This window comes from Typopeltis vanoorti, chromosome 10, assembly GCF_054136105.1.
Source record: "Typopeltis vanoorti isolate ZY-2024b chromosome 10, IOZ_Tvanoo_1.0, whole genome shotgun sequence".
Lineage (NCBI taxonomy): Eukaryota > Metazoa > Arthropoda > Arachnida > Uropygi > Thelyphonidae > Typopeltis > Typopeltis vanoorti.
In genome coordinates, this window is record NC_143558.1 from 94,374,395 (window position 1) to 94,398,228 (window position 23,834).

General features: G+C 36.8%; 2 protein-coding genes across 2 annotated transcripts in view; one reads left to right on the top strand and one right to left on the bottom strand.

Moving 5' to 3' along the window:
* The window catches only part of Sec23 (transport protein Sec23), a 410,761-nt gene extending 408,869 nt beyond the window's left edge, over positions 1–1,892 (bottom strand). Inside the window, exon 1 of the mRNA XM_090398784.1 lies at positions 1,820–1,892. The gene's annotated coding sequence lies outside the window, so the exon portion shown is untranslated. The remainder of the gene's footprint in view (positions 1–1,819) is intronic.
* LOC150102603 (uncharacterized) overlaps positions 1–23,834 on the top strand; it is a 98,627-nt gene that overhangs the window by 36,585 nt on the left and 38,208 nt on the right. The window contains exons 3-4 of the mRNA XM_090398786.1: positions 6,008–6,281; positions 19,644–19,671. Coding sequence (XP_090254912.1) covers positions 6,008–6,281; positions 19,644–19,671 — 302 coding nt within the window. The remainder of the gene's footprint in view (positions 1–6,007; positions 6,282–19,643; positions 19,672–23,834) is intronic.

Sequence of the window (23,834 nt, forward strand, 5' to 3'; positions counted from 1 at the left end):
AAAGTGTAAACATAAACTATTAGTTAAAATCTCTAGGAAGTCAAGTACTCTTACTTTTGGCGAAATCAGGGTAATAACTCCAATATCAATAGATATGCCGATATGGGAAATTTTAGAACCAACTATCCCAAACATATGTAGAAATCTTTAAAATGTCTTCTATTTCAGGTGATTAAAAAAAAAAAAAAATCACAAATGTTAAGAAAGTAATATAACTTTCTCATGATCCGACATCGAAATACAAGCGTTTTTTTTTTTTTTTTTTTTGGAAAATAGTAAATCAAAGACCTATTTTCAAATAATTTAATAATAGTTCACCGAATGGATAAAAAAAAAGCTTCACAGCAAATATAAGTGAACAAATTTATTTGTATTTACATAAATGGAGAAAAAAAAAAAGAAAAGAAAGAAAGAAAGAAACTACGCCATGAAAAGGATCGCACCTGAAATAACAACTGCATCAGCCCGAGAGCGTACAGCGGCTAATATACCACAGATAATAATAAAATTCGTATGCTGAGAATAAATTACAAATAAAAAAAAAAATATATATATATATATATATATATATATATATATACACATATATACACATATATACACATATACCAAATTAAAGTCCTGTACAACATCAGAAACTATCATCCCACTAAAAGAAGCCAATATTATAAAGGTTAATACCAGGAACCACTACAACTACAGAGATATTATTACAAAAACTCCAGTCCGACGAATCCGGTGCAGATAAATTAATTAATCCAGTACGCCACGTTTACAAAGCAATTCACAGGTAACGGAAACCGATAAGCTTATTTAAGATCATTTTGTGAAGTTCAGGAACATATTTTATTTTTATTTATGTTTTCCCTAACAGCTGGTTCCCGAGTTAGTCGATCTTTAGCAAAAGTAAGCTGAGTTAGTACAGAGAAAACTTGACCATGTAGCCAGTACTGCTGTCTACGATACCAGGTCCAGTCTAGAGAAAAACATAAGCACGTAGCCCATCAAGTTTACTTCCTTCTAGCGTTATGAGCGCGCTACAATTCAATACATATGGAACAGAAATGGTAATGGTTCTCTAGTATCCAAAACCGGCATACAGAAAATATAATAACATAGCAATGCACTTTAATCCCGTTTCTTGGATAATTTAGTTAATTTTGCTTTCCATTTATTCATTTCGCCCAAACATCACTTCCGTAAAGTATATCACGTGGTTTTGTTTGACAACGTGACTAACGAATAGGTAAATTGAACAAATGACATGATTAGAGGGCGGTAGGCGACATGATATGGATGGTGAATTGCGTATGGGGTAGATGGATTGTGGGGCACCCTTACGCACCGAGTCCTCGGGTTGCATTGAGGTGTCACATAATAACAATACTAATAATTATAATATTCTAATAACAATGTTGCTTGATAATATTACTTGCCTCATAGCAGGGGCGTAACTATTACGTCCCCCATACATAGAGTTTCATAGGCTCGTTGAGAATTACTTAAATTATTTATAAACAATGAATTATTATCAATGAACAGCAATAAATAATTCATTGTTATTTCAAACAACTACATTGATAACCTTTAGTATACCATAAAATCAATAAATACGGCAGCTGTATTATTATAATTCAACTTTAATTTGTAACTTGTTACTACTAGCAAACTATCAGTCTAAAACTGCGCGAACACCTATTGCTCTTCCATAACAGTATAAGAATAACAATAATATGTAACAGTAAACACAGATCAGTAATAATAAAAACAGTTACTCATTGATTCATAATAATACATATAAATTAAAAATTTGACTCACCTATATTTGCTGTTTCTGTTCGGTGCAACTTCAGTATAACACAACCATTACATAAAGCATTAAGTTAAGTAAATCTCCATACAAACTCTTTCTTTTTTAACTTCACAGTTTGCAAAAACTGAGGGAGAGAAGGAAGGACGGTTACCGACGATCTAATTAAGATGCTCAAACTGATGAAGTGTTTTTAATTTGGAACGTTTCCCCAAATATAGAACTTATTCGAAATTGCAGAAACTACAAACACCTATAAACAGTTTATATAAATATTGCGAGATATGCCCTCTACAGGAATTTCACAATGAAAATTATTAAGAATTAAAAAAAATAATAAAAAATAAAAAATTGAGAAATTATCATCCGTTTACTTAAAAGTGAAGCAACTGTCTTTGTTTATTAAACTCCGCAAAAATGGTATGTGGCAAAATGAAATAAAGTGCATTAGATAAAAATTGCTGAAGCTATTTATTATTCAAATCGATAGTGTTCTAGATGCTCTAAAAGAAATTCAAAGCGGTTTAAAAAGCGATTTTTCTTACTCGACACCAATCTTTAAGAATAACACCAGTGTGAATATGTCAAAGAACATGCTTGCTAGAATTGCTGTTTCACAATACCTACGTATTGACACCAAATAAGGTATATCTTCCCTAAATGAAGGAAATGCCAAATAGACAACCAGAGATGAAAAACAAGAAATGTCTTTGTCGCTTGATGAAACACCACCAACTGGATTATTGGACGCCTGAAGTGGCACCCAATAAGGCGTCTCCGTTTGGCTCCCAAAGCTAGGTTTCTCGTTCCAATCGCCTTTTGTGTTTCATTGTAGTGAGGATAACAGCTTTACTGGAACTTCAATCTTTCCCATTGAATGGTAGTATACGATCCTCTGCAACAGTTCTGCAGGCCGGCTGACAGTGCACAAAACTGAATCTGATGGTAACACATCAAGAAATTTTCTGATGAAAAAAGCCACCTGTAGCTTACATTTCCCTCGAAGGTGTCTGAGTATAATAATATGCAGATGGAACTTTCGAGACTGGGTATACTCTCTCGTTTATGTGTGGGGAAGGACATGCTTGCGATTTTCTTTCTCACCCTTGCTTTAATTGAATTGAATTCATTTCTTTCAAAAATAATACAACCATGCAAGTCAACATAAAGAGTATCGCTAATAATGCGGATCAAAACAGTTCGTCAAAAACAATATAACTTCAACAAAAAAAATTTAAATCGCATCAACTTCACCAATATTTCTGGTCTTTGCCATATAGACCACACATACACACCAACTGCAGACACATGATCTATTATTTTTAAAAGAACCTCGACTGGAAGCCTTAACCACTAATTCACCTCAACTTTCCAAACTACAACTTGCATGATTCCTTCTACCACAAGGATAGCACATCCCATTTCTAACAACCACTGTGATATTGTGGTTGTCAGAATTGGGAGGTTATCCAGAAGGTATTTCTCCTTGTGATCAAAAGTTGACACCCATCTTGTATCGCTTATATATATATATAAACTATCATATTCTACTGGCATCTATCCATGGCCATAGACAAAGACTGAATAATTGAGAAATCCATTTTTATTAAAAAAAAAAAGAAAGTAATATCGCTGATTGGGATTTGCCCAACAGCATAGAAAAAGCCTCCACCCAACTAGTATCCAAAAGGGAAATAAAAGTCAGCCATCTAACTATCGGCACCTTGCTCTCTCCAAAGTACTTGCAAAAGTGATGGAGAAGGTTGCCACCAACAACCAGAAAATGATTCTTCAGAAAATGAAGAAGCTGGTTGTTGGTGGCAACCTTCTCCATCACTTTTGCAAGTACTTTGGAGAGAGCAAGGTGCCGATGGTTAGATGGCTGACTTTTATTTCCCTTTTGGATACTAGTTGGGTGGAGGCTTTTTCTATGCTGTTGGGCAAATCCCAATCAGCGATATTACTTTCTTTTTTTTTTTAATAAAAATGGATTTCTCAATTATTCAGTCTTTGTCTATGGCCATGGATAGATGCCAGTAGAATATGATAGTTTTTATATATATATAAGCGATACAAGATGGGTGTCAACTTTTGATCACAAGGAGAAATACCTTCTGGATAACCTCCCATCAGTTAATTAGCGATCACCAATATTGATTCCGCCATTCTCGTTCTACAGCCGACCTTTTAGCTAATCTCACCCATATTTGGACACAGATGCAATAGCGATAACGAGATTTGACAAAACTCGTTATCGCTCTCGATATTTCAAAGATATGATCGTGTCTGACAACAATTCCTCCTAAACAAGATACCACCTTTGGTCTCCCTTCTGCACTCTGTGATTGGATTGCCAGCTTCCTCACTGGTCATCTATTGTGCATCATAATGGTTTCTTCTCATCAGATTTTCCCATCAAAGCTAGAATGTCTCAGGGTTCTGTGCCCACACCCATGCTCTTCCTCCTTTACATCAATGAACTCCTTTATGTGACTTCAAATCCTATTCACAGCTTCGCTGATAACAGTACTCTTCATTCTTCTTCTTCTTCTTCATTCGATAAACCCTACAGGACCCTAATGTTAAATGCATCAAGATCTTCCATAACCAGTGACCCTCCTCAACATCCTTAAATGGGGTGAAGACAACTTAGTAAATTTCAATCCTAAAAAAACTCAAGCCTACCTTATTACCTGCAAGAAAAATCCCACCTCATCCACTCTTATATTTAATAATGATCCTGTTTCCTTTCGATATCAACTTTCTCTTATTGAGTGGACTATCACATTCAGTTTATCCTGGACCAAACATACACTATGTTGACAAAAGTTATTTGGACACGTAATCAAAAATTCGTTTTAATTAAATTTCTGCTGCTGGGTGGGACCACCTTTATCCTGAACGACAGAAACTACTCCTTCGGGCATTCTTTTAACAATTTCTAATATGTTGCAACAGGAATATTCTTCCAATCCTCGCTCATTACCCCAATTCTGATGCTGATGATGGCTGCTGTGGTCTGGAGTGAATTCGGTGTTCCAATTTGTCTCAAAAGTTCGATGGGGTTGAGGTCTGGACTCCGAGGCGGCTAGTCCAACACTTCAACGTTGTTTTGTGGAAAAACGTTGAAGTCTTGAACTGGCCGCCTTCAATGTTGTTTTGTGAAAACTGGTCTCGGACATGCAGTGAAGTATGGCATGGAGAACTGTCGTGCAGAAATATGCAAGGATCACTGCCAGAGTAATTTTGCATCAACGGAAGCATAATATGTCCAGGTAGCCACCAGATCATGGTTTTGGATACGTCCACCAATGGACCATGCCCTGTCCAACTGAAACTCCACCATACCATTACCAAGCCTCCACCAAACCTGACAGTCCCTGGATAATCTCCAGATCTAAATACGACTATCCGAGTAAAATATTTAGAAGCGTGATTCGTCGCTCGACAGAACCCTTTTCCAATCACCTATGATCCAGGAACAGTGTGAAAGACATCATTCCAAACGTAGTTTAGCGTTGATGGGCGTGATGTGTGGCTTGTTTGCAACATCTCTATCGTGGTATCCTTAGGCATGCATATTTCTGCAGCCAGTTCTAGTGCTGACATATGTCCCTACAGCATTTTCCATGTTAACTGCGAGGTCCGCCGCTGATGACGTGCAGAATGCTCGAACATTCTGAGACAGAGCTCGTCGATCTCGGTTAGTGAGTGTCGGTGTCCTCCCAGGGCGTTTTCCTGCTGTGGTGGCCCATGAACTTTCCATCTACGAATAACATAAACAATGGTGAATTTTGGTGTAATGAGAGAGGTAGCAATGTCACGGACAGAAAGACCACTGATGTGACACAGAACTATCGTCCCACGCTGGAAGTCTGGCATTTCAGCTGAACACGCATCTTGACATCGAATACAACGCAAAATATGAAGCACATTCCATCTTTTATTACCTGACTTACACAGACACCCCCCTGAATATTAAAGAAAAGTTCGTATTAAATAAAATTAAAAGTAATTAAAGAAAAATACGGTATTTAAAAAAAGAAAAGTAATTCAGTGGCCAGTATGTGTAGAATGGTGCAGTATAACGTAGTATTTTCTCTCTCTTTTTTTTTTAAGATAAAAAACCCTCTTTACTGGGTTCATTACTGTATTACTCTGTGAGTGATAAACTCCAGTACGACTTTCTTTTAACAGGGAGGATATTTGGAAAGGATTGGAAAGAACATTTTGTTACCTTATACAATGATAGCACAATTATCTGGTTTTCTGAAAAAGGTCAAAGTACACCTGAAGGTGGCATTGTTATTAAGGATGCTCCAGAATTGATGGCTTACGGACAATATACAGATCGGGTACCAAACAGACCAAACTTGCCTGATGGTTATAATGTAACCCAATATCTTGCATTTGGAACAAGAGGAAAGGACGCTGTCCATTGGTTCTTGTGTCAGACAGAAGATGATGTTATGTGAGTAAACCTTTCTTTATATCTGTATTTTAAGTAAATTATCTGTATTCCCTGCATGCCTTTTTATTTGATGTTAAAATATTCTTTCAGTATAATATATCATCGAGCCCTAGCACGACATTATGTAAAGATTTTCAAAAGTTTTAGGAAGACAACGGACAAAATAATGACTAGTATAGGCCATATAAATGCACAGAAGTCCACACTAGAGGGTTACTAGTGGGCTTCTGTTACAGTTACAGTAGTTACATTGTTTATAGTTGTTACGAACAAAGTGTTATACAATCGATTATACAGGATGAGAATACTTTGCGTTAAGAATTCTTTGAATGCCTGGTTGTTAGATATGGATAAAATAAATTCTGGGTTTGGAAATGCTTTCTTTTGATCCTGTTTTAGAATACCAAATATATGGTAGAAACAACCCAGAGTGAAATAAGGATTATTTCTGGTTGTTCACTGCCCTCGTAGGCCATTTTAAATAATACGTTCCTCGGTGATTTATAAAGTATGTAGCCATGAGTTCGTAAAGATCGCTGCGTCATTCGAAGCGATTTTCTGAAATTGGTAATGAATTGCTATTGCCAAATAGCAATTCATTTGGCAATAGCAATTCATAGTGATGAAACGTTGTTGGCACATGGGACATGAATCAATGAATTCATAGAGAAAGCTGAGGCATACAAAGAATTCTTCACGACACAAGTTCGGGACCTAAACACCTGTTACTCAAGTGGTGCTGAATTTCAAAAGGTCTAGGGAGTGTTTCCCAACGCGGGGAAATTTGAATATTTTAGGAGGCAATTAGAAAATGATGTTGCATTCGTCATCATCACTGATATAGTCAACAAATCACCTTGTCGGTGATAAATTGTCGATGCTGCAACCCTGACTTTCCGAGAAAAAAAAAAAAAAAAGCTGACATCACTAGTATACAGCAGTGAACATAAATACAGTATCAAGAAGAACTCTCAGTAAAGCAAAATGATGAGTCTATTAGAACTTTATTCAACATAAAAAGAACAATGGCATGGCTTTCTGACAAGACAAAAACGAAATACCAAAATTCCACTAGTTTTGCAAAAAAAAAAATAATAATAAAATAAAATAAAATATATAAATAAAACACTGTTGCTCTTCCCGTCGTCATATTTAGTTCAATCTGGCTTTAGTGCTGTAAATGACTTATTACTGAAAAAAGAAATCATCTGGATATCACAAACCGTGGGGATTCGAGATTGAAATTAACTATATTAGCCTCAAATAAAAAAAAAAATAAAAAAAACTATATGCAGCAGACATTAAGCTCAAGGATCACATTAACTTGGATTTTATTTTCCCGAGTCCAGTTCGATTTATGTTTTATAATTTTATATTACAAGGTGTAAATAAAAATGTGTATTCATTGAAGAAATTCAAATTAAAAACAGTTTTTACCTACGTTCCTTTATATATATATATATATATATATATATATATATATATATATATATATATATATATATATATATATATATATATATATATATATATATATATATATATATATATATATATATATATATATATATATATATATATATATATATATATATATATATATATATATATATATATATATATATATATATATATATATATATATATATATATATATATATATATATATATACCTATTTATATCGTGTAGCTCAGTGGATGTGGCGTTTGCACACCACCGCGCTAGGCCGCACGAAGGAAGACTTGGTTTCGAGTCTAGTCGGCGACTAGAGGAAATTTTTCTAAGCCTTTTTTCGACCGGTTCCCGAGTTAGTCGATCTCTGGCACGGGCAAGCAGGTTTTTCCTCCCGGAAACTCGGGTTTTTCGTCCTGTAAACTCAAGAAAATCGACCGTAGAACCCACATTATTTCAGACATTAAATATATTGTGTTAGCGTTAGAGACCACGAGATGGCGGCACATTTGAGCCGTCTCTCTTCACTGCGTACCGCTTAATTAGTGATAGCCTTGGGCCATCTGTCTCTGATTGGGTACCAGTGGAGATTGAACTGCCCACTCAGTCTCCAAAAGTTAGATAGGGCTAAATGGCCTCGCCTACTCCCGTAAATACGGGAATAAAAAGGCGTTAGCTGATTTTTTTTTTTTTTTGACCTATTTATATTATTTAAAGTACCTATTTATATTATACTTTTTCAGAACTTGGCTGACTATTAGGCTAGAGGGGGAGGGCGTCAAAATGTTTGAGGCGTTGAGGTGGGGCATGATCCAAAAAATGCTTTGAAACACTGGTCTAGGATTTTCATCAGTACCATGCAAAAAAAGAAATTCACGTCCACTTGTATACAGCAATCGAGAAATCAAGAATAAGGAGGCAGAAATTTTGGACTGAAAATTCATCGTTTTCTTTACAAAGTACTGTCTCACGATACATAAGTCGTCCAGACAAGTTTGGCGAAACTTTCTGGACGACTTTGATTTTGATAACTCTCAAAATCATTTGAGAGTTATCAAACTCCACACAGTCCGTATGTCGTCACGTGCGACTTTGTATTGTAACTCTTCTTATGCCTCTCCACGGTAAATTATTGGTATAAAAATTCAGTTCAATTTAACTTTGTGTGACTACTGCAAAGAGTTCCACGACTGTCCTCTGGCAATGTTATATTGATCTGTGCCCTTACACTTATATACATTATAAACTACGTTTATAAAAGTATATTCTTTAATATGCATAAAATTATTTAGGGATATAAAGAATAAGCACTGCACGTTTGACGTTATATTTTCTCAAATAACTTCATGTTCTACTAAAGAGGGAAGATTATAGAAGTAAGGTTGCGTTCAGTGAGCTTTTTATAAAGTTACATTAGTAGCATGAAATATTTTTATCTGCATATTAAACACAATAATTAACAATGGAGAAACTGAAGTAAGCATTTTATTTGCATAAAATTTTTCTGTCAATCAAGGGCATCGATATATTGAAATTTAATTCCCCCTAAATTCATTGTTCACGATAAAAATGGATAGAGTTTATTGACAAGTTATTGACTTTCAGTAAAGTATTATCAAAACTGCCATGTTAATCATTGATCATTTCATGCGACTGCCTCAGAATTATAGTAAAAGCAATCAACTGTAGCTTATCTTCAAAAGTTTCTTCATTCATTTGGAATTACGACCGAGCTAAGTAAAATAAAGACGACAGTGCATTCCATTGTCTGCAACTGCGTGGTTCTTACTGTCATTTGCCTGTTTTGCGAGATGAAAAATTCCAGTTTTATTCTCAGCTAACATGGAAAGGACCGCTGCGTAGAAACCACGTATAGCCCGAAACAACTTGGGTTCGAATTTTATGAGAAAGAGCTCATCGTGTTTGAATATTAGACCATTGGAAACTGTACCATTGAGTGATGAATCACGATTAACACCTTATACTGTACAGATGTGTCTGGGTATGACGGATACCAAGAGAATATTATTTAATAGTGTAATATCTTAATTATTGAGTGTAATATCTATTAAATGCCCAAAGATTGTAATAACGTGTTTTTTATGTAAATCTGCCAGTAAAAGTTCATAAACTGATTGTATATTTAGTATGGGAAGGAAACCAAAACTCCGCGTTAACCAGAGGAATTGATTGCCATTTAGGGGAAGGAATAAGCCAAAATATCTTAGTCCATTTATTTATTTAGCGTAAAATTTAAGTTGGTGAAAATAAAAGGTTTGAGGACCTTCGGGTATCTGTATGATTGTTTCAAGACATTGTTACACTGTAACTTTTATCATTCTCAGATGATCGTCTCAAAGAAAGTCTAAAAGTTACATGAACTTTTCATTTTCGGAAACTAATTCTTCCCCAAATCCATCACGCTTTGCTGTTTAGAGAAAACCTTTCTACTATACGCTAATCAATAGCACCTCATGAGGACAGTTGGTCCATACTGATACACATAACAAAATTCATCATCATCATCAAATTCCTGCCATGTACACACCAGGAGTGTACAGGATATGATAGTACTACATGAAAAAATTATATTATTACTAACTTCCTATCTACAATTTTCATCCAAATCAGTCTGTTACTTGTCCAGACTCCAACAATACCAAATCTTATATTTCTATCATCTAAGGCACTTTGTACCGTATCAATCCACCTATATCTTGGTCTTCCTCTGGGTCGCTTTCCTGCAAACCTGGCAGAAAACACTTGTTTTGCTAATCTTTCTTCGCCCATTCTGTTTAGGTGACCACACCACCTGAGATTAGCTCTGCTAACGCATTCCTGGATGCTGACAATGTCAAGTTCTTTCCTAATATCCTCGTTTTTAATATGATATTGCCGTTGATGCCATCTGTTCATGCCTATAATCTTTCTCAGGACGCTCATATCTGCTATCTCTAGTCTTTGGTCAAGTGTTTTACTTCTGACCCGGATCTCAGATCCATAAGTTAAAACTGGTTTGAACACTGTCTTGTATACAGCTAATTTAGTGTTCTGACTAATTTCTCCCTTATTCCATATGAATTTATTCAATTGACTTCCACAATTATTCAATTGACATTCACAACACAGTTGACATTTTCAATGATTCTGCCTATTTTCATTGTCTTTGTCTTTTTATTGCTGACCTTCATACCATATCTATTAAAACAGTTATTCAATTTAGTCAGAGAATCTTGCAGACTTGTAGGGGATTTATTTAGAAGTATAACATCATCCGCATAAAGCAAAGAGCTGACATTAACATCTCCAATTTTGATATCACATTTAATACCACTTTCCTTCATAAAGTGATCCATATAGATAATGAATAACAGAGGGGATAATGTACATCCTTGTCTCACACCAGATTTAACATTAAACCATCTTCCTGTACTTCCTTCAATTCTAACTGCTGACTTACAACTCAAATAAAGACCAAGTATTGCTTGATATAATGCCCCATTGACACCATATAACTGCAGCGTATTGAATAGCTTCTCTCTTGGCACCTTGTCATATGCCTTATCCAAATCGACAAAACTTAAATACAGATCTTTGTTATATTCCCATGCTATCTCGACTATTTATCATAAAGTGAAGATCTGATTCTGACAGCCTCTGTTTGGCCTAAATCCAGCTTGTTCTTCACCAAGCTTTTCTTCCACAATTCTTCTCAACCGTTTCTCAAGTATACTTGCATAGATCTTGCCAGGAACACTCAGTAGTGAAATACCTCTGTAATTCTCACATTCAGTTTTATTTCCCTTTTTATACATGGGTACTATGAGAGCTCTACTCCAATCATCAGGAATTCGTCCATCTGTCCAGACTTTCTGAACTATGCAGTGCAGCCACTGTAAGACTCTTATACACCATACTTCAGCATTTCTGGTCGAATATCATCTATTCCAGCTGCCTTTCCACATGTCAAGCCTTTGATGGCTTTTTCTACTTCAAGTATGGATATGTATTCCTGCCTGCATTTCTGATCAGTGTTTTTTACCAGTGTGCTGTCATCACTGCTTGTTTCATTTAGCAGTTTTTCAAAGTAATTACTCCATACTTCAAGGATATCTTTTTCTCCCGTTTTCATGTCACCTTTATCATCTCTAACTCCTTTTGCAGCACTCTTTCCTCCATTCCTAAGCTTCTTCAACAACCTCCAGAATATCTTACCACCTTCTCAATATTTATTTTCTATGTTCTTGCCAAAGTCCTCCCATGACTTTTGTTTAGCTAGTTTTACACACTGTTTAGCTTTCTTACATTTGTCTCTGTATTCTCTAAGAGCAAAAGCTGACTTATTTGACAGGAACTTTTGATATGCTTTCTTCTTTTCCTTCACTGCCTCTTTAACTTCCTGTGTCCACCAGGGAGTTCTGATTTTTTTATCCTTGCACACAACCTCACCACATGCCTCTCTGGCAGAATCAATTAATGTTTTCTTCAGAGTTTGCCACTGAATCTCCAAGGTTTGATTCCTGTTCTTAAACTCTTTCATTTTTTTCTTCAATAATCTTTGTGTATATTTTAGTCTACAGTTCACATCTGAGAGCTGCTCAACTTTTATTCGGTTTAAAACTTTCTTACATGTTATTCTTTTCAATATGAAATTCAATTTTATCCTACTCAAGACTAAATAGTGATCGCTTCCAATTTCAAATCCTCTGTACACTCTGGTGTCCTGCACTAGGGAGAAAACATCACTATCAACAATAACATAGTCAATGAGACTTTTCTTATTCCTTGCCTCTTCTCTCCATGTGAATTTGTGCACATTTTTATGTTGGAACATGGTGTTAGTAATAACCAGTCCATGTCCTGAGCAGAAATCCAACAGATATTTGCCATTATTATTAGCTTTGCTCTTTTCTCCAAATTTTCCCCAAATATTTTTGTATGTCTCACAATCATTTCCTACTCTGCTATTTAGATCCCCAACTTTTCCTTTTTCATTGTGTCAGTTGCTTTTTCTAAATCCGCAAAAAATTTCTCCACTTCTACCTTAGTAGAACCTTCTGTGGGACCATAGGCACAAATAAGTCTCATTGTCCAGTTCCCCCTTCTCATATTTGCCCACATTACTCTATTTGAGACTGGCTGCCGTTCAAGTTTAGCCTCGTATTTTGTGTTGAATACTATGGCTACTCCTTCTTTTCCTTGATTGTCATTGCCTGAATATAACATTTTGTATTTATTGCTCAGAAAGATCTCACCAGTTTTGGTCTTTTTTGTTTCAGTCACCCCTATTATGTCGATCTGGTACTTATTTAATTCCTCAGCTAGCTCCATTTCTTTGCCATTCAGGCTTCTTATGTTGATAGTACCGATCTTTAACTCTGGTGATGTTGAGTTGGGGTTTGTTTTCAGATTTGTTCCAGTAGCTGACTTTTCGCTGTTCGCCCTGGTTCCCTGGCGAAAACAATGGGGGCCTTGTTTAACCGGGTGACGCCCCAGCCGGCATGAAATTTTGTCATGTTGTACCATCATTTTTTATTTTAAACAAAATTCGTTCCTCTGTATTATTCCAGGTCTCTGTAACTTCAAACGACTCATCACGGTAGCCCATGTAACACCATTCATCTGATCGCGTTTAACGTCATCTCGCTCACCACGCAATCTGAAAGTGCATTCTACTCACTTTCAGAGCAATCACATCTATTTCTGATTTCTTCGCTTAACACTCTTATATAATGGATGAGCCCTTGTTTTCTCGTCATTTACCATGCAGTATTCCCTTGCACCTATCTGATATAAATTCACAAACTTATGTTCTCGGTTATATAACCTTTCCACATTTTATCTTCTGAACTCTGAAAATCGCTTTCTTTATTCCGTCTTAATAACAAACGCGCAATCCGACATTTTTAACTACTAATCTTTGGACTCGTTCAAACATTTTCTTATATTAGAAATATTATTATTCCTGACACCTCCAAGGAGTCCGAAGACTCATCGCAGAGGACACTTACAACTTTCTCAACCCACTACACCGAACCTCTACTACGAATCGTCTCCATCAACGCCATCTACCGCCCACCACCACAACTGGTTCTATGTCTGTAAATTGCGTGTGTTCTGAAGGTCCGATTTGTCTGTATGAGGGATGGAAAAACCCGAGTTTCCGGGAGAAAAAACCCTGCTATCTCCGTATGAGATCGGCTAACTCACCTTCGATTGAAAATCGTCCAGATAAAGATTTCTCCCGTCGCGACGAGAATCGAACTTAGGCCTATTCCAATCGAAGGGCGCAATGCACCGTCGTTCTTCCAAATGCACTACGGAACCGCCATTACATGATATATACAGTCGACTAACTCGATGCAGTTTGGTCCATTGTGTGCCAGACTGTATAATGTGTCTTCCTTTCACATTCTTATTTGAAATTGTCTTTTCATTATGGAATGATTCTTTAAGTGACTCTGAACTTTTGCAATATATCCTCCGAACATCACATCCCTGCCTACGATCTTCCAGGATGTTACACTAGCAATGCAGTTCCACCAACTAGGTAATTACATACACCTTTTCTTTCATGACGAGTGTGCAAAAACTTTACATTTGTCAGCATTAGTCCATGCACCACTAACTGAATTATTCAAATTCTTTTAACAACGTTGCCAATATGTTCCCCATTTCAGCATCGTCGGAAAAGCAGCTGCTTGGCCAGACCTAAGTTTAATCCAACCAATATTTATAAAGGCTATTAAGTTGATGCTAAGTTAGGCAATTTCATACAGACGCGAGTTTCATCACTCAATAAAGACAAACCCCTTAGAGAACATGCACCATTAAAAAGCGTAATACTAGTGCTCATATTAAGTTCCTTCACCGCAACATTAAAGAACTACACCGATCACTTTTCTAATTCGGTACGATCTGCTAACAACTCATTTTCCCCTTCAAACTCTACACTATATTGTCACTCAACTTCTTCACTCTTTCGTCCCTAATTTTATCATTGACTATGCAATATCTTATCAAATGTCTTTGGACCATCCAGAAATATTACCACATGTACATCTCCTCTATCCAACATTGTTCTTATTTAATATAAAATTCAAATACATTAGTGAAACAAGTCTTCTCTTTAGCAAACCCAGATCCTCAACAGAAATTTCTATTAAAAAAAAAATCTGCTAAAGCCCTTTTTCCCTATATGGAGTAGACCAGTCCGCGATCGCCATACCTCGCTTTTGGAGACCGACGGGAAAAGTTCAGTCTCCACCGCCTAGCCAATCAGAGATGGCTGGCCGAAGACTATCACCAATTATAAACGGCATTGGATGAAGGGAGGAAGACAAGTGCCATCATCTAGTGGTCCATGACCCTTAAACAATATATTATTTGTATGAAATAGTGTGTAGGTTCTACGATCGATTTTTTCGGGTGAAAACTAGCGTTTCTAGGATTAAAACCCGCTTGCCTGTGCTCGAGATTGATTAACTGTGGAACCGGTCAAAGAGAGGGTTAAAAAAAGTTCCTCTAATCGGCGACTACATTCGAACTACATTTGAATTGAAACATAATCTCCACACATTTATTTACCAGGCCTGATTTCTATTTTAAGAGATAGAAAATGTTTTAAAAGGGGGAAAAAAAGAAATATTTGCGGTTATCTTCCATAAAGTTATTCAATTACGCAACATTGATGACTGAATTTCATGATCATTCACACGAATTTCACATGAAGATATATGAAATTATTATTATTACGGGCAACTCCAGGGAGTCCTTAGACTCATCGAGGGAGGCCCTAAATCATGTTCATCACAACTATTCGACAGCACCCACTACAGATTCTGGCAGTTTATTCCACTCATTCACCACTCTAAAAGTAAAGAATACAGCTCTAACACCCTTACTAACTACACTCTTGCCCAGCTTCCATGGATGTCCCCTAGTCCTCCCACACCCAGCCCTGTTCTCAAAAATATCTTCTGTATTAATTTTATAGAAACACTTCAGTAATTTGAATGTCTCAATCATATCTCCCCTCCTCTGCCTATCAACCAATTTCTGCAACATACAAATCCTCAACCTGTTCTCATAAGGTTCATTCCACAGACCTGCTATCATCTTGGTCACTCGCCTCTGGATCCTCTCAACCTCCTCCCCATCAAGAAGAAACCTAGGTGACCAAATCTGGGCACAGTAGTCGAGATGGTGTCTTATCAAGGCTTGATACAGAGGAACAATAACATGCTTGTCAACGTATTCTTCAGCAACCAAGTGATTTGATGAGCTGATTTGGCCACTTTTGCAATGTGCCCCCCCTAAACTTCAACTCCTTATCCACCAACACTCCTAAATCTCTTGCCTCATCAATTTCCTGGAGTACAGTTCCACCAATGTAGTAAACTGCTGCTAATCTTTTCACCCCAAAATGTATAACCTTACATTTTGTCACATTAAATTGACATCCATTCTCCTTAGCCCAGGCCTCCAATCTATCGAAATCATCCTGCAAAATTTTGACCAGCATTCACTATTGCCCTACCCAACTTCGCATCATCTGCAAACAAATGAACTGTTCCTCTCAGATCATTTCCTATATCATTAATGAAAAAATTAAACAGCAATGGTCCAAGAACAGATCTTTGTGGCAACCACTAGTTACAGGCCATCTTTTGGACTCTACTCCTGAATAAACCACTCTCTGATATCTCTCCATCAATCACTCTCCTATTCATCTCACCAACCCTATATCCATCCCCATATGCTGCATTTCACTGATTAGAATTCCATGTGGTATCCTGTCAAAGGCCTTAGACAGGTCCAGTAGAATCACTGTAAACACATTACCCCTATCCAGTTCAGCTGTCACTGTGTTATAAAACTTGGGCAAGTTACTGAGGCATGATCTACCCTTCACAAAATCATGCTGTCCCCCATACAGTATCTCATTTTCATCAATCCATTCCTGTATTTTTCCCTTGACTACTTTCTACAAGACCTTGACAATGACTCCTGATATGCTGATCGGTCGGTAATTTGCAACAGTAGTCTTGGATCCACCTTTATGCAGAGGAACTATTTTCCCCTCTTTCCACCCCCTTGGGCCTGACCCAGACTCGAGGCTCAAATTAAACAAAATGGTCAAGGGCACTGACAATTCTTTAGCCGCTTCACGTACGACACGAGCTGGTATATCATCCAATCCCACAGATGTATTGACATTGAGGTTCTGTAATAGACTATTTACCTCTACTTCATTCATCACAATTCCAGTATAAGTTGTTGGTTCTTCCATTCCTGCAATGTCACCACCTGGATGATATACTCTTTCAAAGTGCTCGCTGTAATTCCAGTATATCGACTGATTCGGTTACCTCCCTACCTGCAGCATTTTTTAAAATCATTCTGCCATGAACATTTTTACTTGCATCATATTGAAAAAAAACTGTTTGGGATTCTCTTTAGCCTGCATGGCCAATATTCTTTCATAATCCGCTTTTGCTTTTCTTACCACCCTTGTTACCTTTCTGGCCTGAGCTTTATACTGTTCCTGCACCTGCTGGTCACCTTTCTCCTTAAATTCCCTCCACAATTGTTTCTTATTTTGCAACTCAAGCTTAATAGTGTTATTCATCCATTTAACCCCTACTTGATTTATTATTCGGACTCTTGGTATGCAGTCAACCATTGTCTCCTGCAAACATTTCTTAACCATCTCCCATGCACTATCAATATCCAGCTCTTGCAGTTTTACATGCCATGGCACTGTGTCAAGCATACTCCTAAGCTTGTCATACTTACCAGCACGGTATTTCCACATGTACCCTGTCTTAATTGTAAATTCCACTCCTTTAACCACCTCCCAATCATGACCTTATGATCACTCTCACCAATTGGTGGCAACATGGTCATGTTCGTTACAGCCACATTCTCAGATGCAATTGCTAGGTCAAACACTCTCTGTCCCCTAGTATTTTCCATTACATGTTGTCGCAGATAGTTGTCCTAACCACGTAAAATCCAATTCCTTCCTCCCACATGCCCTCTCCTGCTCCTTCCAGTCAATGTTACCATAATTGAAATCACCCATAATAATTACCTTCCTTCTGCTCATTTCTTCTATTTGCTTATGGATACCATCCCCACCATCTATTCCATCACCTGGTCTATAGCAGCACCCAATTGTATATTTTGTTCTGCTAGCCTCTATCTCACACCAAATAGTCTCAAATATGGTCTTTTCTCTATCCTGCAGTTCAACTTCTATACTCCTTGGCTGCAACTCATTGGCTATCATCAATAACACTCCTCCCCCCCCTTTTTATTCTCCCTGTCACTCCTGAACACGCTATATCCGTCACATTCAATCCCACTAGCTTTATCATCTTCTGTCAGCCATGTTTCACAAAACAACCTGTGGCCTGGAAGTGCCAACCAGGGCCCAAAACTCCTCCTCCTTGTTCCTAATACTCCTGGCATTAGTGTACATGAATTGCAGAAGCCCATTAGTCCTATCCCTACTTTGATGCCTTATACTAACTATCCCATTCTGATTTGTTGTCCTTCATACTCGCTCAGGCATATTATACTCATTCATACACTCAACTTCCTCCCTAAAGTCTGCATATCTACCCCCCCCCCCAACTTAATAAATCTGGTTTCCCTGAGCCTGTACATCCACTTCCACTTCATTCATCAACACTTTTTCAAGCCTCCGTACACTAATCCATTCAAATGTAAACCATTCATCTTATATAAATCCTTTCACCCATCGAACTCACTCCACACATCCACAAATTCCACACCACTCTCCATGTATAACTCACACATAAAGTCATTGGCAATTATGGCCCTCCTTCTAAACATTTCACTGTTATACTGCGGAAAAATATTCACCATCCTAACTCTCTCACTCTTCTCTAATGTACTATTAAAACTTCATTCTCTTATCTTCCTTAGAAACTCACTCATAATTCACATGGATTTCCAGCAAAATCATTCAGAAATGTTGCTCATGTAGACAACACAATGGATCAATGATTTTTAACGTGATATTAGATATTTCCATCATCTAATATCTATTATTTTCATTATCTATATTATTTCATTATATATGCATTATGAGCAGCATTCGCCCCTGATATACATATCAGGGGCGAATGCTAGTCTTAAAATTAATGCTTGCTTTTGTTATCATTCAGGGAGTGAGAGGTGTGATTGAAGTCTGATTAGCGGAATAACGAATTACTGACCATTTAAAACTATATATTTGGAAATTTATGTACATTTAATCATACAAATACAACATTTATTTTACAAATGATATTCTATCTTTTTCAATTTAGCCACTTGAATACAAATTCTACCCTACGGTTCTTCTTTATGAACTGGTCAATAACATCGTCATAAAAAGTTGGTTGTAACTTAATTTTCCCAAGCAACAGGCATACTTGTAAAGGCTGGCTGAAGCTCACTGACAAGAGCTACGTTGACTGCGTATGGCCTGTGTTTAAGCAACAGAGTGAGACAACGTGAAATGGCTATGCACGCACATGAAATCACAGTGCTGCTGCGAGGACCTGGAAGCTCCTGCAACCCAGCAAGCCAAGGTAGCTTTGACTAGACAAGCATCGGCCTTCGATACACAATGCAAAGCTCAATTATTGCCGAACAAGCTTAAGACATCTCCTGTCTACAAAAAAAAAAGCCTAAATGGAATGCTTATAAATGCATGCATTTATTAATAAATAAATATTACTTCTTTCTCAATTAATATGCTTGCACAGCAAGCATGGATAATTCGTCCCTGATATATATTATATATTCATTAGCTAGATGTTCATTCACATATTCTATTAGCTATTTCTTGAAGCTAAGAGCCAGATATTAATATTTTCTCTCTTATTTTCCAGAGCATGGATGACAGCTATCAGCAATACGGTAAGATAACCTATTATCACTTGCTAGATGAAATCAAAATTCATTAGATCCTGTGACCCTTTTAAGCATTACAGTTCGTTCTCATTTTGTACAGTTGATTTCCAGGCTCACTACATTTTACTAGCAATAATCGTTGTAAGTTTTAGTGCTAAATAGCCTCTAAATGTGTCCTGGTGCCAGCCAAGATGGAAAACTAACACTCGATGTGTAGCTGTTTGATAGTGCATAATATATAGTAATTGTTGTCATTTCTATTGAAAGAAAGCTATAGTAATTCAAAGAAGGCAGTCACATAATACATCCAAGAAAGCAACTCACATAGAACATAATCAGGAAAGGATTATGAATTGTGCATATTATATATGAATTACGCTAAGTATGCATTGGAACCCTCCTCATTGCTAAGTAAACAAAAAAAAAAACAAAAAAAAACTAAAATGGTTTAAAAAAGACCTTTAGATTATTTTCAGTTTATAACAAGGTAGTGTTTCATACTACTATATTGTTCTTGTTTTTAAAGTGTTTCAACTCATGGAGTTCTGGAGTAATTATAGTTGCAAACATTTACTGGTATCCCTGATTACTAGAGATGAATCCATGGCTGTGCATAGTTAGAGTAGGGAGATGAATTGTGTATAGTGGAGTGGTGCCCTCCCACTTGACTCCTTGGAGGTGCCAGCTAACAATAATAATGCTAATAGAAATAATTTAACATATAAACATGTATAAAAATTAATATTCTAATTATTGTACTGGTCAGACGACAACATCATCTTCAATCAATTTGGACAGTTGTTAAAAATGTATGAAATTCTAAGAATAAAAAATGGAAATTAGATTGGGCTACTATAATTTTTCTGTACAGCTCCATTTTTGCCTGCTCATTTTTATAAGTGTAGTTCAGTAAAGCAGCCTGTGCTGTCCATGGTGCTAAATCACCCGAAGAGACAGCATTAGTTCAATTCTAGTCACTGACTAGAGGAACTTTTTACTAAGCCTTTTTTTCGACTGGTTGTGGAGTTAGTTGAAAAAAAGGCTTAGTGAAAAGTTCCTCTTGTCAGTAAAGATAGTGTTAGGATTAGGGATCATGAGATGGCGACACCGGTCAATCTCCTCTCTTCACCAGAAGCCATGTATAATTAGTTATAGTCTTGGGCTGGCTATCTCTAATGGGCTTCCAGTGGAGATTGAACTCCTCCCTCAGTCTCCAAAGGTTAGATAGGGCTAAAACAGCCTAGCCTACTCCCTGTATGGGAATAAAAGTTGTTAGCTGATTTTTTTTTTTTTTCAATAATACAATGTATTAAATCATTAAAGCCTAAAATGAATATGTGAAAATGAGTAAAACATCTAGTAAAAATATTAATGTTCATTGTTGGCAAGCATTAATATATTAATGCTTGTCGACAACAAACATTAATATATTACCACACTGAGTAGTATTGTGCATATCAGTATAGCCATGCATGTGTATGCCAGTGTGCTTGCAATCATGTAATGATTACTGAATGAGTGAGCTTGAAAGCAGACAATTTCTCAAGTGCAGCACATTTTGGTGTCTAACTTGCTTTTCTGAGAAAAGCGGGACACAGGTCTAAAAATCGGGGTGTATTGTCACCTTAACCATCCTTTGTTCCATACATCACTTTATTACTTTTTCTTTCATCCCAAACCTTTTGTCTTTGATCAAACTTTGAGTCAACATCTCTGTTTTTGACTAGGTATGACTCCAACAGCAATTTCAACAATTTTACAAGATCAAAAACATTCTTTCAGATTTTAAGGACTTTAATCATCATTTCATTGTATTGGAATTGGAATTCAAAGAAGCTGGATAACCATTACAGGTTATCCAGCTTCTTTGAATAACCTGTAATGGTTGTATAAGTGCAAGATAAAGATGAAACAATGAAGATTGAGCTGCATCCTATTCAGCAGAGGGCAGAATGAGAAGGAGATGCAATCCTCATTGCACTTTTCTCTTAGTTGTAGAATGTGTGTAAGGATCATATGTTTTCTTACAAAGATGAGTCCCAAGAACTTGGCTTCTGTTGCTACTGGAATAACAGTTTTTCCATGGCTGTACTTATGCATAGGCACACGAGGCTCTAGTTAGGGGTCCCCAGAAAATTAGGGCTAATTTAATGGTTCAAACAATAAGGGGGGTACCCAGAGCACTCCAGCACCTTGGATCCTGTCTTTGCACCTTGGGAAAAGTGTAATATAGCCCTGAGTTCATCCCATTCTTAATTCAGGATCTGGGTGAAAAGTGTATTTTTGACAAAAGTGTACACAGACACTTTTTTTTTCTGATGAATACCTGAACCCATTACTAAGAAGCCATAGAGAAACATGATCAACTGCTTGCTGAAGTTGTCTTTCAATTACTCTCATAGTACAGTAGTCAATTAGTCTTACAAAAGTACAGTAAATTGTGAAGTCATCAACATATAGAGTATTATCTGCAGAGCATCATCACACTTAATAAAGAGCCTTGGAGAACATCCTGTTCTTGATGATATAGCTGAGATAGCATACTTTCCACTCTGACTTGGTAAGTTTGCCTGCACAGAACACTTTTTATCAATACAGGAAGGTGTCCTCTGAGACCTAGGTTATGGAGGTCTTTTAATATGTCATATCTCCAGGTAGTTGCATGGAGATATGACATATTAAAGCTTTTTCCATCTCAAAGAAAATTGAAATAAGCTTTTTCAGTCATAAGATAAGCTTTTTCCATGTCAAAGAAAAGTGAACCGATGTTCTTGCTTCATGAATGCATCTCTTACACAAGTTTCTAAACAAATGGTCTAAAGTTGAAAGACGTCTACAAAAGCTACATTGTGTATTGGGGAGAAGATCATTGCTTTGTAAACAGCACAGTAATCTGGCATTAATAATTTTCTGTAATATCTTACAAAGACAGCTGGTCAGAGCAATAAGTGGATAATTATTTACTTGCGTTGAATCCTTTCTCGGTTTTGGAATAGCAATGACAACTGACTTATGCCAAGAATCTGGAAACTCTTCCTCTGCAAGTATTCTGTTGTATAATCTCCTTCTCTTATATGGTAGATGCTTTATCATTTCATAATGAATGTCATCAGGCCCTACTGCACTAGGGTAGTAAAAGAGTTTTTTTTAGTTCCTCCTTAACAAATGGCTGATTATATTCAACCCCGTTGGTAAAAAAATTAAACCTTTGTTTCTCTTGCTATTCTTTCAATATTAAAAACTCAGGGGGATATATGGAACTGTTGCTGAGATTCTGGTAAAATGTTCTCCCAAAGTGCCTGCAATAACTTTGGGATCAGTAATAACACATCCATTATGGTCGAAGACAGACAAACTTTGTGCATTCTAGGTTACACCAAGACTTGGGCAGAGTGGAAATCAAGATGATGTTCTTGGAATGGAGGCTGTTGCTGCTTGGACAATGCAGTCTTTTATATACTTTACTGCTTCACTGATAGATGTTTGATTGACTGTATCAGTGTTAAATTTTGCAAGATGAAAAAAAGTGTTCCAGTCAGCCTGGTCCATTTTCCATATGGGCATCCATGTAGGAGAACATGGTTTCTGTGAAGACATTGTGCAAAGAACAAGAAAGTGATCTCTTCCATATATGTTCTACTCAACATTCCAGGTGAGTAGTGGAATGGAAAGGGAGCAGATTGTAAGATTGATTACAGAATATGGATGGGTAGGCATATGGAAGAAAGTACTGATCTATTATTGAAAATGGAGAGGTCATTATTGTCAAGAATTAATTCAATGATATGACCTTGTCTATTTGTGTTGGCACTACTGTACAGAGTATTGTGACCATTAAAGTCACCCATAATTAAAAATGGTTTCAGGCAGTTGCAAGATAAGGTTATCAAGATCGATTTTTTAACTCGGCACTTGATAAATAATTTGAACATACTGTAATAAGAAATCCAATGGATAGGCAAATCACTGTTACTTCCAAAGCAGTATTAAGCTGGACATGATGGAAAGGAGTATGAAAGCCCACTAGGATAACTACTCTTCCAGTTCTGTCCTTGCATACTGTAGTGAAATTCCTTAAGGTAGGGTCCTGATGGGTCTTAAGTATATTTTCTGTAGACAAAAACAGTAAGGTTTGTGTTTCTGCAGCAAAATCCTGATATCACCAATAT